At 46.1% G+C, this 19,338-nt stretch overlaps 1 protein-coding gene across 1 annotated transcript; it reads right to left on the reverse strand.

The window, feature by feature from the left end:
* Positions 1-1,458: 1,458 nt before the first annotated feature.
* Positions 1,459-14,577, reverse strand: LOC140535801 (uncharacterized). The gene is made up of 11 exons (XM_072657313.1): positions 14,217-14,577; positions 13,308-13,679; positions 9,739-11,892; positions 9,573-9,643; positions 9,116-9,174; positions 7,587-7,744; positions 7,346-7,505; positions 6,877-7,068; positions 4,561-4,782; positions 1,849-2,005; positions 1,459-1,766 (listed from the first exon to the last, which is right to left on the reverse strand). The coding sequence occupies exons 1-11, from the start codon at positions 14,260-14,262 to the stop codon at positions 1,692-1,694; spliced, it is 3,666 nt and encodes a 1,221-aa protein (XP_072513414.1). The 5' UTR covers positions 14,263-14,577; the 3' UTR covers positions 1,459-1,691.
* Positions 14,578-19,338: the final 4,761 nt, after the last annotated feature.

Below are 19,338 nucleotides of genomic sequence, written 5' to 3' on the forward strand. Positions count from 1 at the left end.
GCTTCCAAACGACAGCGGTTAGCATGAGTAAGTTTGAGCCTGTAAGTTTGTAAGCAGATTTCTCAGATGCTACCACCCCTTCGCCCGGTACCCTTTTGGACATCGGTCAAATTGCGCCCTTGGGCCGTGACGATGGTTCTGCACTCTGCAACAGCTGACTGGTGTGCTCGCTTATTTATACGTGGAGCAAACCCTGGCATCTGTGACACGTCCCAGGCCGAGTTCATTCCAAACCAGGGGTGGTCCCGATGTTCCGATATGACTGTGACAGTGAGCGAAGGGCGGTAGCATCTCGGGAAACTGCTTGGGGGTCACCGTTGAGTGCCTCCCACCGGCATAAAAGTGGTGCCTTACAGGTCATTGATGCCAGAGGGGAACGATGACTCGAGTGCTGAGTGGTGCAGAGCAATCGATGCAGCTAACCTCTTTACGTCACCGACAACAGTCCGTGCCACAAAGTCTCGCTAGTGGAAGTTCCCACTGTTAGGGAGGTGGTTGTTTTGGGGGGAGGGGGGCAAAAGAGACATTCTTTCAACTCACTTGGTCAATTTCGGTTGATTTTTTGGGAAACTCGCCCGTTACTTTACTAGACACGGGGAAACACGTCAACAATATAGAAGAGGTAAGGTTGAAGACCACTGGAGTCCTCATGCCCTTTCACTTTCCACAGAATTCTCAAGAACAATGTCCAGCGTGTTGCAATAGTAGAAGATCTGTGGACTCTTTGAGGTAAAGTCAATTCATCTTCTTCGTCTTCTTCTCCTCTCCTGCTGGATTTTATTTCAAAGGGCAAAACAGACAACGACACAATGGAGAACTTGCTGGAGAAAAATGAGAAATGTGAGAAATCATGGATGCTTTCTGTAAAGTTACAACTGGCAAGGTTAGACCTCCAGAAACAAGCTCACCAAGATTTTGGCAGCTCCCTGGAGCTCACAAAGCCAGCAATATGCCATCACCTTGTGTTTGTGCCCCTCGTGTCCTCCAGAGTCCTTTAGAGTCCTCCTACAAGACCCTAGGCCTGAGAAGCTAAGCTCCTCTCTCCAGTCAAGGGATGGGATCTACATAGTAGGCAGCGAGTGAACAGTCAGGTGTTGAAGCAGGAAAAATGGGCAATGGTAAGAATCTGAGACACGCTGACGAGACCCAAACTGTGGTCACCACTGGGTCTCCTCACATCTCCTCCAAAGCATCAGGCAGGTCTTGTGGGTAGTGTGTTTTGGTATGGAGTGGTTGGCACCTACCAATCGTGCTCCAAGGAAAGACAACCAGCGACAGGGTCATGGTTGTTCCTATTGTTCTGAAAATACTGTACATTTTGGGTAAAACATCCAAAAACATCTACAAACCTTTTTGATCCATAATGTCTGGAACATGTCTGAATGTCTGGACCGTAGAATATCGATGACTGGAATTCCAAGCAAGCCCACCGAAAATAAACCAGGACCCCCAGGCAAATGTCCATCATCAGAAAGTGAGCGTACGCTCACATCAATAGTAACGTTTAATGAAAACATTCTCAGAAAGTATTACAGTCACCCCCCCACCCCCACCGACCCCACCCAGTCTGGTTAATCAGGGAAGAAGCTCCTCCACCATTCCGGTCCTTCAAAAGTTCCTCAGCTTGGTCTCAGTCGCAATCACGTCTCGAATGTTCCTCGAGAGTTCGCAGCCGCCCCCCGCAAGTCCGCCTAAGCCGTCCAGCTTTTCTCCAGGTCCACCAGCTCCATGCCTTCGCAGTAAGAGCGAGGGCGGGAGGCTTTGACCTGAAGAGAAGGTGAAGAGAGTCACTCAGCCTACAACAATGCAGCATCGTGAAGCTGTGATGTGGAAGTTGTGTTGACTTACTGAAGCTGTATTTCTGGAGAGTTGCTGTAATAGTGGGAAAGGTGTCCACTGAATTGGTTCAATTGGCCAGCTACATACGGACAGGTCACTGGCCTTTCCCGAATCAACCACGCCATCTGCAAGGCTGTAGTTGCTGAGATCCCAGCGATACTGAGAGCTAGAAAATCAATCAATCAGTTAATAAGTAAATCTAGAAATAAACCATTCAGACAAATGCACAAACAGTAGTTCGCCACTACAACACTGCCCCACAGAGGCAAAACAACGGTATTACGGTGTGCTACTATTCGTAGCCTTGGAATCATGTTCTCTCATAACAAAAGCAGTTCAGTGGAGGGGTAGCTTTCAAATTCTGCAGCCATCTACATGCAGGGCCTACTACTGAGAGAGTCGCCAGAGCTGCCCTAGCCATCCGTGTCCAGGAGTTCCAGAGATCAGCACTAACTGCTCCCATTACCAACACATAGCTCGACACACTCCCCCACCACTGGCAGGGAACCCAATCTCACAGCCCTGTCCCGACTTCCCAGAGTCTAATATGTACAATTCATCATGGAAACTGAGGGACGCGAGATCAGGACAGGGGCGTATGAGGACAGAACTTGTTGGTACCGTTTCTTATATGTCGCCAAAACCTTTTTCTGTTGATCTTCAGGAATTAAGCTGTTTATCAAGACCAGAAATACAGTGCACCTGGACTGAAAGTGTGTTCAAGTGTGGTTGGTGTGACGCAACAGTGTGGAGAACACCACTGCCAGCCAGAGAGCTACTATGCTACTAGACTATGCTGCGCTACACCAGTAAGAGTCCTTGGGCAAGACTCCTAGCACTACCTTGGCCCGTCTCTGTAGTTTGAGAAACCTGGCTTGAGGTCCAGAAAAGGCTGCAGTCTTTCCTAATAGGAAGTTCTCAATCAGCTCAGTACAGCACTGGATCTGAACTGGACCTCTCTCACCATACGGCCGATTGATGCTTTCCGTAACCACGGTGTTGACTTTCTTGGCGTATTACAAACAATGGTGGAGTCATAAGATGGAGTCGTTACTTGAACAATTCTAAAACTCGGCAATTGTGGAGATGGTCTGTATGGCCATTGAGGTTCATTCACCCAGTTATACCAGCATTCCGTGTGTGTGTGTGTGTGTGTGTATTCCCCGGATGCCCATCCAACAGGAAAGTGACATACAATTGAGAGCCTGAACAGCTCTGATGGTAAAAATGAACACCTGCAGTGGCCTGTAGATGGCACCAGTACACCACTCACTATTAGCTCCACAAGCCCAACGCCTGTTGTTTAGGGGTGCTGTAGGTTGTGTATATATAATAGGACCTATTTAACCTCCTAAAAATAAAACATAAAAGCCAATACCTTGGATACACAGTACCATTTCAAAGTTTGGAAACAGCTGGTTGAATGTGTGATCCAAATGCTAGGGGGACTGTAGTTTTGTTTTCAGAAAAGGTATCCACCATGGTTAGGAAGTCGTGTCTGGCTTGGGGGGTTTCAGGTAGGCCTAAGTGTGTGTGAGGGGGGAAATACCTGCCTAATCCTGCAGCAACAGTTAATGCTAATGTACATTAATACACACACATTCACTCATGATCAATATAAAATGTATTTATATGTCAAATGCTGATCAGCACACATTCCACCAGGTGTGTCCAAACTTTTGACTGGTACCGTATTTGTGTACGCCTTCGAAACAATTCCCATCAGAATAATCTGAATGATGGACCCACTACTTCCCCAACTTCCAGCACCCCTGAACAATGGACATTGGGCTTGGGGAGCTGGTAGTGAATGGTGTATTGGTGCCATCTACAGAGCAGAGAGGGTACTGCCCATTTCACAGGCAGGAGGTTTTTCCACCCACCATGGCTGATCCCCCACTCCCCCACCCTCCCCACATTACACCTCAACAAAAACACTGCAGTGGAGGCAGACGTCTTTCATCAGAACACGGCTGAGCTCTGCGAACTCAGACGAGGAGCAACGGCTCCATTAGGTGGAGAAATTCAATTCTATTAAATATCAAGACGAGAGCTCTAGAACGGTATAATGGCAATACTACAGTTAACCCTTAAACAGCATATGGGTGGGCCGCCGGTGGGCAGTTTGTACTAAAGTCCATGTAATTGCTGAGTAATACACCTTGTGTGTGTAATAAGCCTTGCTGCGTTAAGGGGCCAAGGTCATGCTACACCACAAGTATGGACACTAAAGTGCTGCGGTCATAGGCACAAAGCCTAAGGTCGAGTATCTCACAGAATGGGGCACTCTCATATGTAGTATTCGTGAAACGTCCAAAAAAAATAAAGTAAAAAAAAAATACAGCCCTCCATCACTGGCCAACATTTGCTCATGTTACCATGGCAACGCGCACAGCCTTGAGACAGAGAAGCTGCGTTTTTTTTAGCTGTTCACTCTGCGCTTGTGATTTCGCAGATCCTTAGGCTTTACTGAGGTTCTGGTATCTGGAACCGAGATACCAGCCCATATGTAGATATCTAACATAGCTCTGACATAGATGCCCTCCGGTTGTCATCATCCAGCTCCGAGTGGAGCTCTACCACCGAGGGATACAGGCCGGTTACACAACCTGGCTCTCTGCCCACATGGTGAAGAACCAGCCGGGCCAGAACCCTGAGAAGTTCTGGCCTAGTCCTAGTCGCCTGACCTCAAAAGCCCAACTCAAAGTCATGACAACATACCTGTGAGGATACACAGTATTAAGGTGCGAGGCGCTGCCCTGGTAGGTGGAGGTGATGGAGAGGGTGTCGTCATGGTAACAGCAGGTGCGGTCCAGTGCTCTCATGTGCAGGAGTTCGTCAGAGCGGGTGAAGGCGGGGTTGTCCAGCGAGTCCTCTGAGCCTGGCCAGGACCTTCCCCAAAAACGAGCCGACAGCTCGTCAAAGTGGTTAAACCTGCGGTAACTGCTCAGGCACACACACATACACACACACACAGTACAACGCGCTAAATTCTTCTGCTAGGCCCAAATTTAGGCCAAATATGACCCAAATCAGCTAAATTGTGTGTGTGTGCCCCATTCATATAGGTACTGTAAGCACTTAGGCTACGGTTTGTTGGTCATCTAATCACCTGCCTCGCTTAGGTAATTAAATTAAGCTGGGAAATGAAGCAGGGAAGACATATTGATCTTGGTCCTCCTTACATTTTCCCAATATTTGATCTTTTCCAAGGTCCACTTATGACCATTTATGTGACATGACCATTTTCCAACCACTCTTAGTCCCTTAGAATTAAACAAGCTGTTTAATCTGTTACTGTGACTTTAAGACTGATATGTAAATGAGCTCTGTTTGGATTAACTGATGCATTTAAAAAGCAGCCCCTTATTACTTCAGTGGAAATGGGTGTCCCCTCTGATAAGTGGAGGCAGGAATGAGAGATAACCGAGTTAAAAGGGAGGTGACGGGGTGGTGGAGGGTTGCAAAGACTTGCCATGGACATGTAAACACGGTAAAGATGGTTATTATAGGGCATGTTATTGTGAATGGTGCAGTTTATTAAACCTTTTGTATGTATTTTGTACATATGCATATATGATCCACAGGCCTGTCTTGGTGTGTCTTCAGGAGGAAGAATGAATGAAGCATATGCTGATAAGAACACCCTGCCTACAGCGAACCATGGCTGTGGCTCGGTGGAGGGTCTGGGGTCTGCTTTGCTTCCTCTGGCACTGGAAGCTTGCAGTGTGTGGAAAAAAAAAGATGGATTTGATCAAGTATCCTAGAAGGAAACCTCATGCCTTCTGTGAGGAAGCTGAAGCTTGGGCGTCATTGGGCCCTCCAACAGGACAATGATCCCAAGTATACCTCACCCAAGGCTTGGTTTCAGAAGAAGTCCTGGAGGATTCTGAAGTGCCCGTCAGTGTCGCCTGAGATTTGAACCCCATATAAAATCTCTGGAGGGATTTGAAGAAGGCGTTGCAGCGGCAAACTTAAGAATATCAGTGAACTGGAGGTCATTGTTAATGAGGAGCAGGCTAAGGCTAACTCCTCAGGAATTCTGGCTGCAAGGAGGTCATAACAGCAGAAGGTTGCTATTCTAGGTACTAAAGATGCTTGTCATACAGGGGTTGAATAATTCTGAGACTTCAATTGTTGTGAATGTGGAGAAAGCCCTTGTTCTATTAGTTGTGTAAAGATCTGAAATGTTTTTGCTAATAAACTGGGTGGTTTATTGATGACGTAGCTGCTCACAGAAGCAGTAGCTAAATTCCGAAGTGTATAGATCAGGGCTGCTCAATCCTGGTCCTGGAGATCTACCACCCTGCAGAGTTTAGCTCCACCCCGAATCTAACACACCTGATCCAGATCATGAAGGCCTTCAGGAGCAACTGAACATTAGAGTCAGCTGTGTTGGATCTGAACTCTTCAGGGTGGTAGATCTCCAGGACCAGATCATAGATCAGGGGATCCATATGTGGGGCCAACATGGAACCCATAGACGAAACGTTCTGGTTCTCAGTAGGTCTGCACATACAGGTCCTACACGGGCATGTTATCTGGGGAACAGACCTCATTTACATATATCAGTCTTAAAAGCACAGTAACTAAATCAGCCTGCTTCATTCTAAAGGTTAAAGGCAGGGAAACTGGAAACTGAATGATGGCCACATAAACGTCCTAAGTGGGCCTCAGAGAACATAACACATTAAGTACAGTAAAAAAAAAAAAAATGAAGGACACGACCCCTTTAGACCAGTTATAATATAAAGATAATGATGACATTTCCAACAGAGGGTTCAAAATAAAGCTAATGACCTTGACCTTGTGTATAAATATGTGTGTGTGTAAGTGAGGCCGAGCGCATGTATCCGCTGCTCGGCTCCTCCCTTACGTCCCTCTGCTCTCACTGCTGTGTCCTTCAAAACCAAGGTTTGTTTAAACTGGCCGACAACTTCCTGCAAACCTTTCCGATGACAAAGTCAGGATAATACCTCATAGGCGTGTGTGAAGGGGCTCTCAGATCAGCAAAGAAAGCGTGTGTGTGTGACATACCTGCTGCGTGTTTGGTCCACTTTGGCCTGAACCAGCATGGTCTTAAAGCGGCGCACAGCCAGGTAAGAGAGGGCGGCCATCAGCAGGGCTACAGCAAGCAGCACCCCGAAGCACACGCCAACCAGCCGCTGTCGGGTCATGCGCAGGTCACATCGCTGGCCCATGAACCAGAAGTCCTCCCCCACAGGACACCTACCGTGCACAGAGCATAAACAGGCGGCCGAAATGTCCGTTAAATAAAGGGCCACAGAGACTTTTTAATTAAACTGAATTTGCTAGAAGAGTTCGGGTGGCTTCTGCCTGGGTAGGAAGCCAGGAATGATAGAAGACGGGGTTAAAAGGGGGGCGTCAACTTGTTGCAGACATGTAAACAAGGTAGACATAGAATTTATAGGACGTTAGATTAGGGAGGAGGGGCTTCGGGCATGTGCCCTTCTCCCAAAATTCAGCTTTCTGGTATGGCACTCACTGGCAGAGGGGTTGTTGCCCAGACCGGTGGACACAGATGCCTTGGTGCTTGCAGTACTCCGAGTGGCAGAGTGACCTACAGCTGGCATTGCCTTCTGAAGACACACACTGGAATCCAGATGGGCACGTAAACAGCCATGAGCACACATCAGTGTGCAGGCCTGAAAGAAAAGGACTGACATCATTGTAACATCCCAGATTATGGAAACACGCAACTGGTGCCATCTATGCTGATGCCTCACCTCCTACAGTGATGTTTTTCACCCTGGCTCCACCGACAAATATCCCCTCTGTGGGAAGTGGACTCAGCCCTGCCTCATGCAAAAGAGACTCCACCCGCCCCAACCAGGGGAGGGCCTCCACTGTGTGGAAAGTGACCACCGTCTGAAGCACTGGCCCACTAAACATCAACAGACAAAGCAAAAGACACAGTTAATTGGATGGTTACTCAGCCCAGCAATCGCACAACTGATGAATAGTGAATGTGTAGTCATACGGTATCAACCATGTCTACTGGAGCTTACTGAACATACGTACGATTCTCCTCTTCACTACAAGCTACGGTGCTGGTCGGCAATCTACTATGCAAAGCACACTATTACAACATGGCCCTACACTTAAATCATAAAGGCATTGCCCATTTTTCTCATTTTACTTCACCTTGAGTTCACATCTTTCGCTCTCTCTCTCTTTCACGCTCCCTTATTCCTGTCCTCTCACTTACTTGCTTGTACGCTCGGTTTCCAGCTCCTCAAATCAAGATCGATATACATTCATGATACAGTCTCGCGTCATTTTCGTGTCTGTAATTCTGCACACCTCACAATCTGATCTTTTTGGCCATTTTGACCCATGACTGCCTTTGCAGTGGTGGTTGGGAGGAGCTACTATGATGCTGGCCGGGCGATATACTCCTAATGGGACAGCTCAGGATGTAGGAAGCTAGGCGAAATCTGAATGGCGTATTGAATTGAATTTTAGCATCCACAAAATACTTGGATTGCATTAGTGCACGGTTTGTGGGGTTGGTAGGCACTCCAGATACCCGAAGGTAAAATTTTTGATTTGTTTATTTATTTTTTACTTTGAAAATCAACAAAACGACCAGAATACCAGATACGTTCTAAATAACGAGACCAGCTACTGGTTGCAGTAGGAATGGGACTTCTCGCAGCACTCAACATGGCATCTGTTTATGGATAAAGTTCAGCCTTTTAATCAAAATGAGCCAATCAGGTAGCTGGTTACGTAAAAATCGAATTATTTAGCACTATTGAGTCGCATGCTACAAACTATTCAGGTTTTATTCAGATTTGATCAGTAATATGGTTCTGAAATGGAAGTAATCTAGTAATCCAATATTTTGGTCTCTCCCCATTTATACACATAGAAGCCAGATCTCATATGACTGGAAATAGCCTCCTAACGGTGTTGCAAAGATGGCTGCTGAAGACTTTGTTTATAAGGACTTTGAATAGTCTTCGTATGGGACAGAATGTGACCCACTTACACTGTGTCAAGCATAAACCAGGAATTTGGAGAGTAGTTTGAGTAGTCCTGGGATACAAGCTTCCGTTATTCGATTTACTACAGCTGGTGTAAATTAGCCAACGAGCCCAAGAGAAAAACACCAATCACCTACATGGTCCTACATGGTCTCCAACAAGTACCAGCACATTGTCAACACAGTCCTTATGTAGCAGTACATAAAATACTAATGTATAAATGTTTAGGTTTACACTATATATAATAATAATATCAATAATCTTACCTGTGCCATGTCACCTGCTGGCTTTGGTACCCTGCCACTCTATGTAGAAATGGCTCCACCTGCACCCAGGAACATTTATCAACACATGCTAGCAATCGGTTAGCCTTCCAATTTCATCCTGTACAAGGCCTACAAAAGTTCTCCAATCCATGTTCTGGTAGAACTCCCATTCAAAGCTATTAGGTCAGCCTAATTTTCATTGGCCGATGGACTCTAGTTTATAAGCTATACTAATGGCATACTAGAGCTATATTGCTAACAATGACAACAGCCACGCCCCTTAAAATGAATGTTTCTCTGTAAACAAGCGGCACCTGAAATACTGACAAGTGTGGTATTACACACCCACACGTTGAAGCTGGCACTGCTATCTATAGAGGCCATGCTATCACTGCTGAGCAGTGAAAAACCAGGAGCCACAGAAGACTTGATGAAGGTATTATATATGTATTTTTACCTCCATCAGTCCTACATATGAGGGAGGGCTTCCTTCCAACACCACCTGTAGCAGCACCTGGAATGTTTCCACTAAAAACACAAAAGTACAAACACTGAATTTCCATTATAACGCTGGAAAACGTTTAGACATAAGAAACGAACTTGAGAGATGAACTCCCGCTTACCTTTGATCATAGCTGGCTGGTCCTCTACAACGAAGACCCGTGCCTTGTGTGACCAATCTTTGTCAGCTTTGCGAGTGACGGGCCGGAGCCAAGATGTCGGATTGTGCACTGGCGTGGAAGTGGTGTTCGATCCAGGCTGAGACAGAGTTGTGTTCATCTGTACTGTTGGGGTTAAAGTACTGGGCTGTTGTATTGGAAAACGTGTTTGGAGAGCCGTAGTGAGGTGGTGTGGGGTTGGTGTAGGGGGTATTCTCACCCACTGAGTAGTCCGTGAAGGGGAATTCACCACCGGAGTCTTGCTTGTACCCCAGTGTGAAGGCATGCTAGTGCTTACAGCTTCTCCAGCTGTGCCAATTACAGGACTATGATTAGCTGGAGTCACAGGATCGTTGCTTTCGGTCGTCGCAGGCAGGTCAGCACTACTATGACCTGGCTCCGTTGGTCCAGATTCAGTGCTTATAGACGGGGAAAGGCTAACAGGTATCATGGGACCTAATGAAATGCCACTCTGAGAGGAGTTAGCATGGCTAATGTCATTAGTGCTGTGCTCTGTCCAAGAGAAATCAGTGGACTGAGGGGCGGCGGTGGTAATGCCTGTGCTGGGTGCAGTTGTAGCGACCCGAGGACTAAGTGTGTGGGGCAAGCGTGTGAATAACTGGGTGTGCGAATCCCAGTCGCTTGTGTTGAGTCGAGGCTCCTCTGTTGCGACCGTAAGATCAGGAGTTAGCGTAGGATAAATCCGGGGGGTTGTGATGAGGCCAGATGGAGAGGTGGAGCCAGGTGCAAATGTGGTGGAACTCGTCCCGCTCTCGCCGTCCGGCCTAACTTCACTATTTGGTGAGGGTGAAGTCAAAGCAGGGTCGGAAGTGCTGCCTCTGTCCGAGGTAACAAGGCTCGGAAGCAAATCCGAGGGGGTTGTCGGCATGGTTGTTGGGAAGGCACTGGACGGGTTGGTGCTCGGTTTGGATGGGTTAGCGGTGTCAGGCAGCAATGTCGAACTGGTCAAGTCCAGAGAAGATACACTAGGGGTGGACTGTGTGGTGTGTTCCAAATGTGTGTTTGGAGGCTGTGTCTCAAATGTGTGCTGCTCTGTTAAAGGCGTCTCCTCTCTACCTGTTGGAAGTGTCCTCGAGAATGGACTTTCGGAGGCGCCTGACTGGCTGGACACATCGGCCTGACTGGGAGTACCAATAGAAGGAATTGACGAAGGATCGAAAGCTGATGTTTGTGTTTGCTCAGAAACATCTTGGTTAGGGGGAGCTGACCTCAGAGAGCTACCGGGTTGGCCCGTTTCTGGCCCTGATGTCCTGTGATGAGGGGTATTTGCAAGAGTAGTTACATTAGGCTGACTGACTGTCACCAAGGAGACACCCTCATCATCATCAACATCAATGGATGTTGTCATGGAGAGGTCACTGGTAGTGGCATTATCTACGCCCTGCACCGTGGAGTCCGTTTCCCGGGGGTCAATCTCAGTGACCGAGTCAATCGTGTGAGAGCTTGCCGCTGAACCTGCTGAATTCAATAGGGTGCCCTCCGTGCTATTGTGTAGCTCAGCGTATATTTTTGTACCTGTTTGTTTGTTAGAGTCGGTGGGCGGAGATCTCTTTGTGAGCGCTTGTGTCTGCGCGACTGTATACGCACTGTCAGTCTCCCTATTCAAATGTGTGCTTGTTGCCATGGCAACATCACCATCATCATCCTCATCCTCATGCCCGGCCGACGTGTGCGCGAAGAGTTGTGGCGATTCTGCTTCGGCACTCGCGAGAGGCGAAGGGGGGGCCGTTCGCGCGACCCCGCTCGTCTCTGCCTGTGTGTACGAGAGAGCGGACTGAGTGTGTGTGTCAGCAGGCCAGTGTGTGACGGTGTGTGCAAGGTCAGAGATTGCAGCTCCAGCCTTTTCCTGTCCATTGTGTGTGCCTTCCTGTGGAATAGGGGCTCCAGTCTTATCGTCCGACCCAGACACGCCTACGCCCTGTTGTACACTCACACTTTGGAGGGTCCGAGCACTAGGGGACCCGCTGCCGAACCCAAGAATGTCTGGTGCATGGGTCACCCTGTTTGGAGCGTCCGGCGAGGGAGATACGGGGTCGTTGTCGGAGTGTGTGTAAGGAACCTGAGCTGGATCATGACCGTCCTCTGACGTGTTCCATCCTGAAACACACACACATATGAATGGAAACAGGAATTTCTTGAACACTCAGGGCAGAAAATTCCAGAATTAGAGGAAATGCTCTTTTCCAAAAGCACAGACTTGTAAACAAACGCTCCACAAAGAAAGACAATGCATTCATTAAACTTAGAATCCGCGACTTCAATCCCAGGGTCTAACCCTTCTGTTGTAGTTGTGGTGAAGAACATGGCACAAGACCAAGGCTGGGTTTCATCTTAAACGGCAAAGCAAGCATCACAGTAAACACTCGACCAATTAAGGTGCTTTTAAGGTGCCAGACAGATATGGAATATATATATATATATATATATATATATATATATATATAAATAATATGGACAGGTTTCGGGATATAGGTGACATCAATGTTCAGCCACTCTGGCTGGTTGAAGAACTGAGCAGGACATGATGCCCTTCCTACTGTTTTACTTGTTAACTTTCAGTAGACTGGGATTTCTGCCACTGCTGGTAGACCCGTATGACCGTACGCTTCCATACATCTGCAGATTTAGCAATTTCTTTCACACTATGATCTTTGGCCACGCCCAAATGCAATCGCTCCTTTTAAACCAATCATTACCATCAGCTTTGCGACCTATTTCCCACATATCCAACGAGACGCTCACTGCACTGTACTGAACTCTTCTCAAAGTCTGAGTAGTATGTATAGCCTTAACATTCATGTGCTAAGTCATTTTGGAGCATTTCTATTGGTCCATTAATCATGAAAATTTGACACAGTGCCACGTTCACATATGTTGAAAGGGCAAGGGCAACTATATATATATATATATATATATATATATATATATATATACACACACACATATATATATATATGTATATAAACTAATGCAATACTGGTATTCCCAGCTTTGACAGATTTCCAGTGATGCAAAAGAAACCAGGATTTAGAAAATGACCAAATTAAAGTATTGGTTAGCTTAGAACATTAGAAAGACCCAACAACATGGCATTTCACATTTCGATTAAAGGAGCAGTATGCAAAAAAATAATAAAAAGGTATTGCTCCTGGGCGCCTTGAAGCGCTGTTTTAGGGTAAAAATAATACATAAAGTTGCTTTAATGTAGATTTTTAAAAATTATTTTTCAGACGTGATATGGATTGCATTGATTCAGTGGTATTCTTTAGCATTTTAATGATCAATAGGTAAGAAATGTGTACATCAGTGCTGTCAGGCAAAATAAAATAATTAGACATTGACGTCCATTGAAAGGGAAGGTAAAGGGTCTTTTCCTTTACCTGTGAAGTTAAAGGATACAGAGATTGTACAAATATGCAGGTCTCGGACATGCAGGCCATTTCACGTTACGTTGTGTTTGGTGTACGATTTGAGGTATGACCGATCTGCTCTGGTATGACCGTCAGACTTACTCAGATGTAATGTCCTCAGAGCTTTGCTGCCATTTCTCCAGCTCCACTCCACCGTTGTCCTCCCGGCGCCTGTAAACAACACACCCTCCTCCCGTCCCTGCACAGTCGTCTCATTGACGCTTCTTATCCTCAGGCTGGTGTCCTCGTCTATATGAACAACATCTATCCAAACAGTCTGATTCTCCTGTGCGTTTATAATCCACGTGCACGTGACATTTGACCCTTCCTCAGCGCTCTCATTGGCAGTCCTATCGTACGTAAGGTGTTTGGACTGTAAGCCAGCAGGAACGGAGTACCGGAGAGAGCCGCTCCCCTCCTCAAGAACGTCTGCGTTCCCTCCACAACCTCCTCTCACACCGGAGAGGAAGTTACCTGTGGAGGAGGACAACGTTATCAGGTGAGCTGTATCTAGGAGGTCTACCAGGATGACCAACCTGACCAAGCTTGTCAGCCGGCGTGACCAGCTTAACCACACATGACCAGTTAACCAGTATGACCAGCTTGACGACCAGTAAAGGGCATGTTTTTGAACCACACTGACCATCAAAGGCCAGCTTAGACCATCTGAAACCAGCTTAAAAGCTGAAAGCTGGTCAAATTTGAGGGAATTAGTCCATTTCTAACAACTTTACCCACAACCTGAGCGTGTTGACATGTAATTGTACCTCCTGGAACCTCCTGGAAGTTTCCTGGAGCCTCTAGAATATGACATTTTAATCAAATGTGGCATATTAATATTAATAATGATTTTTGTGGCTCCAGTCACTTCTCCCTGAGTCGTTTCACTGCTGTTCTCTAGACTGACTGGACTCAGGCGACCACCGTCCAGCTCCGGGGGTGCCGAGGCACTACCCTCTGCAGGGCTGGTGTGTCCAGGTGTCTGCGCGGCTCAGGGAAGGCTGTACTCACCTGTTGTGAAGATGAAGAGAAAATGACAGGCGGCGAAAAGACGCATTTTGTGGCCTGAAACATTCCCCCGAGGAAAAGGTCCGCTGAGTCAGGTCCATCAATGAGTTTTAGGAGACTGGACGCGGCTCCGGGTTGAGGGAGTCATTAGAGCCGGGCTGTGATAAGAGCGCTAGAGAGAGAGAGAGAGAGAGAGAGAGAGAGAGAGGAGGAGGAGAGAGAGAGGAGAGAGAGAGGAGGAGAGGAGGAGAGAGAGAGAGGAGGAGAGAGAGAGGAGGAGGAGAGAGAGAGAGAGAGAGAGGAGGAGAGAGAGAGAGGAGAGAGAGAGGAGGAGAAGCCATGGCTGTTTCTCACTGTCTCTAAAACAGCCACGGAAACGCTGCTGAACCCCAGTCTGCCAAATGAAACGCACGTGTGTGTGTGTGTGTGTGTGTGTGTGTGTGGACGGACATGTATTTAACCCTTTGTGGGGACCACTCGCGAGACAAACACACTGTCTCTATAATAAAAATGTTTACAACGAATATGCCTGTCTGTCTATCTGTCTGTCTGTCTGTCTATCCGCATATCTGTCCTTGTTTGCCTATCTGTCTGTCTGCCTGCCTGTCTATCTTTCTATTTGTCTATCTGCCTGTCTGTCCTTGTTTGCCTATCTGTCTGCCTGTCTGTCTGTCTGTCTGTCTATCCGCATATCTGTCCTTGTTTGCCTATCTGTCTGTCTGCCTATCTATCTTTCTATTTGTCTATCTGCCTGTCTGTCCTTGTTTGCCTGTGTGTCTATCTGTCTGTCTGTCTGTCTATCCGCATATCTGTCCTTGTTTGCCTATCTGTCTGCCTGTCTGTCTATCTGTCTGTCTGTCTGTCTGTCTATCCGCATATCTGTCCTTGTTTGCCTATCTGTCTGCCTGTCTGTCTATCTGTCTGCCTGTCTATCTTTCTATTTGTCTATCTGCCTGTCTGTCTGTCTATCTTTCTATTTGTCTATCTGCCTGTCTGTCTGTCTATCTTTCTATTTGTCTATCTGCCTGTCTGTCTATCTGTCTGCCTGTCTATCTTTCTATCTGTTTATCTGCCTGTCTATCTTTCTATTTGTCTATCCGCATATATCTGTCCTTGTTTGCCTATCTGTCTGCCTGTCTGTCTATCTGTTAGCCTGTCTATCTTTCTATTTGTCTATCTACCTGTCTGTCTATCTGTCTGCCTGTCTATCTTTCTATCTGTTTATCTGCCTGTCTATCTTTCTATTTGTCTGTCTGCCTGTCTGTCCTTGTTTGCCTGTCTGTCTATCTGTCTATCTGCCTGTCTATCTTTCTATTTGTCTGTCTGCCTGTCTGTCCTTGTTTGCCTGTCTGTCTATCTGTCTATCTGCCTGTCTATCTTTCTATTTGTCTATCTGCCTGTCTGTCTATCTGTCTGCCTGTCTGTCTATCCGCATATCTGTCCTTATTTGCCTATCTGTCTGTCTATCTATCTGTCTGTCTATCTGCCTGTCTATCTTTCTATTTGTATATCTATCTATCTATACATCTATCCGTCTGTGTGTCTGACTGTCTGTCCTTGTCCTCCTGTCTGTCTATCTGTCTGCCTGTCTGTCCTTGTCTGCCTGTCTATCTATTTATCTGCCTGGCTACATGTCTATCTGTCCTTGTTTGCTTGCCTGTCTATCTGTCTGCCTCTCTGTCTGTCCATCTATTTATCTGCCTGTCTATCGTTCTATTTGTCTATCTATCTGCCTGTCCGCCCTTGTCCTCCTGTCTGTCTATCTGTCTGCCTGTCTGTCTATCTATCTGCCTGTCTGTCTACCTATCTATTTAACTGTCTGTCTACATTTGTGTCTATCTGTCCTTGTTTGCCTGTCTTTATATATATATCTGTCTGTCTATCTGCCTATCCACCCACCTGTCTGTCTGTCTGTCTATCTGTCTATCCATCCGCCTGTCTATCTGTCTATCTAATATATATATTCAAATGTTTGTGGACACCTTCTAATGAATGCATTAGCTGTAGCTTTAAGACTAATGGATCTTCAGTTTGTGTGGGCGGGGCCAAACTGCCATAGGTCAAACTGTGTTGTTTTTTGTGACATCACAAAAACAGCAGATTCAACATGAGCGGGTTTGAAGGCTAATTATCCGGTATGGACTGAGCAGTGAATATTTACCACCCTGTTATTTTATCTCTGAAAGAAAAGCTCTGATTTTCCTTTTGCAGAAGGAGAAGCTCTGCTTTGATTGGCTGGTTTACGGCATCAATGACGAATCACAGAACCCGCAAATTATAGCTCAGTTTTAATACTAGCAAAAACACTTCAAATATTACTAATATTTACCAGATAGTGGCATTGCTGTCCTCTCGTTGTGTCCTCTCTGGGTGCAAACATATTTGAGATTCACGGTTTGTCACATCCATGTACTGATGATGAATACAGTTTGACATAAGTAAAGGGACACTTTAAAGTTAAGGTTAAAGGAAGAAAACTCTCAATTTCTTAACTGCTGGTTTTGGATAGTATATAAAATAACTATATTTGCAAAGTAGACATTGTGACCTTTGGTTCACCACCCATGCAAAGTTGGGTGAAATCCAAGTTGGTACATTTCTCTACAATAAACCATTTCACACCAAGAAATTTTGAGAAATTGGTGGAATTTCCCTTTATTGGACACTAATAGCCCACAATGCAATGCAATAAAGAAGGAGTACATTTAGCATGTAGGTTAAGAGTAGTCAGTGGAAAAATCCCAGCATGGCTAGGAATACGAATGTGTGTGTTTTGCTGTGTAGGGCAACAGTGGGGCTCCATGCAAGCATCTGACTGCTATTAGCACATCACTTCAGGGGGCAAGCAGTCAAAACTCCAGGCCGGAAAACGGTTCAAAGCTAAATGGAGAGGCAGTAGAGCAAGAGGGTGGCAAGGTTAATAACACTGTGAGTCTGTGTGTGTGTGTGTGTGTGTGTGTGTGTTAGTGTGTTTGTGCTGACATGGAACTTTTTTTAACAAGGGAAGGTATTACTGAGATAAAGTATCTTGTATACAGAATATAAGCATCATAAAAAACATTACAGGACATTTGTTTCTGCAATAAAATGAAGACAAGCCCGATATTACCACTAATTTAAAGATATGTACTGTACAAGAAATCTATAAGCAGAATGATAGATACTGTATATATGTGGAAAAGGTGGTTGCCCCTGATCCCAGCTGGTTAAATCCTCTTCAGCATTGCAATTCGGTGAGGGAATTCTGTCTCGCTCCCTTCAGAACTGCTCCAGCTCAGTAACATTTGTAGGCCTACAAGCGTGAACTGTGTGTTTCAGGTCCTGACAACGGGTTTTTCAGTACGGGTTTAGGTCGAGACTTCACGAGACGAATCCATTCCGAAAGTTCAAGTTTCTTTTTGTTTTCAGCCATTGTGAAATAGACTTTCTTGAGGCTGTGGATCATCGTCTTGTTGCATGACCCAACTGCACTTCAGCTTCAGCTCACAGACAGTCGCCCTGACATTGTCTCGAAGAATTCTCTAATACAGGGCAGAATTCATTTTCACAAGTTTCCTGGGCCGCTAAACCTGTACCGTTAAGGCTAGAAAATACAAACTCCCAGTGAAAATAAAATAGTCCTCAGTAGTTTAGCGATTGCGGGTCCAGGTCCGAATAGGCCTGTGTCTGGGTCCGAACCACAGTCCACCGTCCGTTTTCTGCTCTGCTATTCTGCCATAACTCCTATTCTTCCATTCATGTACCTGACTGAAGAATCTGTGTACTGCCAAGTTGACTCTAATCTAAAGGTCCAATGTTAGATACAGATTAGACAGGCCCGTCCCAAATAAGGAGTCAAGAGTATTTATGACCCTGAAAGACCTAACTACCCTAACTAAGCTCATTAGGATCTGAGACTGTGTTGAAAATGTATCCAAACTTTTGCATGCTGCTCCTTTCCTGTTTTTTTTTTTTTTCAGTCTAAAATGGTACAGTAATATTTCATTTAGCTATTTATTATTTAAAAGCACACACACATTTTAAACACACACACATATGGAAATGCCCAGAGCGTCCCTCCCAGGCCTCTCGTCATCACAGCGAGAGCTGAGCTCGCAGACGTCCAGCAACACACAAACACAGAGGGAGGGAGGGAGCGCTTTTTATGACACCTCAAAAAGGACATGTTACCCAGGCTTAGTCCTTACGGCCATAAGAGGAAATAGGGAGCTTCCGTTAGTCCCAACTTCGCCACACCTAAACTCGCATATTTAGCCCAATTCCCACTTCAGCAGACTAAACAAGGCTGTGAAGGTTAGAGCCCATTTACATTCTTCATCCAGTCCATGCTACGAGCTGCTGGCCGGCGAAACGCGAAACGCTGAAAACTGGGGAATTCTCAGAGTCGGTACTAGCCCGTCTCCGACAGTATTCAGGGTTCAGGTTCTCGGCGTGTTCTCCGGCATTGTTCTGCGTGTCGCCCAAGACCCTGTTTTTTCACTTTGCGAGAACATTTAGCACTGATTTGTCACGAATAATTAAAATGAAGACTTTAAAGGTGGTAAAAATGCACTTCCTGAGCATCTGACGTATCTGCTGTGCTTCTCTGCCATTCGTTGCTCTTTTAAAAGCCTATTTACCACCCTGTTACTTCATCTCCGAATAAAATACGCTAAATTTATCATTTATAAAAGACAAAATCAGCTTTTATTAGCTGGTTTACGTCACTGAGCTGGCCCACATAGCCCACAGTGGCATAGCTCAGCCTAGCCTAGCTTAGCTTAGCTTAGCTTAGCCTATAATGGTAAAGTCATATTTTTGGTGAACATTCCAGTGTCTTACTGTTGTCCTCTCTGGGTCCTCTCAGTGTCCAGTTGGCACAGTGTGTGGTTAGCTAGCTGAGAGAGATTGTAGCCCGTCGGCCTAGTTAACTGCATTAACGCCCCGTTCCAGCGCTAGTCAGAAGATTGTATTTTGTGAGTGCTTTGTTGTCGGAGTGACGTGAAAAATGGGGGCTAATTTGATGTTAAGAGGCACCACACTAGCAGAGTCAATTTGCTATGGATAGAACGCATCAGTGCTAGCTTCAGACGGCTAGCGTTAGCTTTTAGTTGCTCCAAAAGCTCCAGAGCGGCAGAAAGCCACG

This window comes from Salminus brasiliensis, chromosome 15, assembly GCF_030463535.1.
Source record: "Salminus brasiliensis chromosome 15, fSalBra1.hap2, whole genome shotgun sequence".
Taxonomy (NCBI): Eukaryota; Metazoa; Chordata; class Actinopteri; order Characiformes; family Bryconidae; genus Salminus; species Salminus brasiliensis.

Excerpts from the sequence above, each read along its gene's own strand:
- LOC140535801 (XM_072657313.1), bottom strand. The coding sequence starts at position 14,262 with ATGCGTCTTTTCGCCGCCTGTCATTTTCTCTTCATCTTCACAACAG. Across the intron at positions 7,506-7,586 it reads GAAAAACATCACTGTAGGAG|GCCTGCACACTGATGTGTGC; the intron begins GTGAGGCATCAG and ends CTTTTCTTTCAG. Across the intron at positions 2,006-4,560 it reads AATACTGTGTATCCTCACAG|CTCTCAGTATCGCTGGGATC; the intron begins GTATGTTGTCAT and ends TTGATTTTCTAG.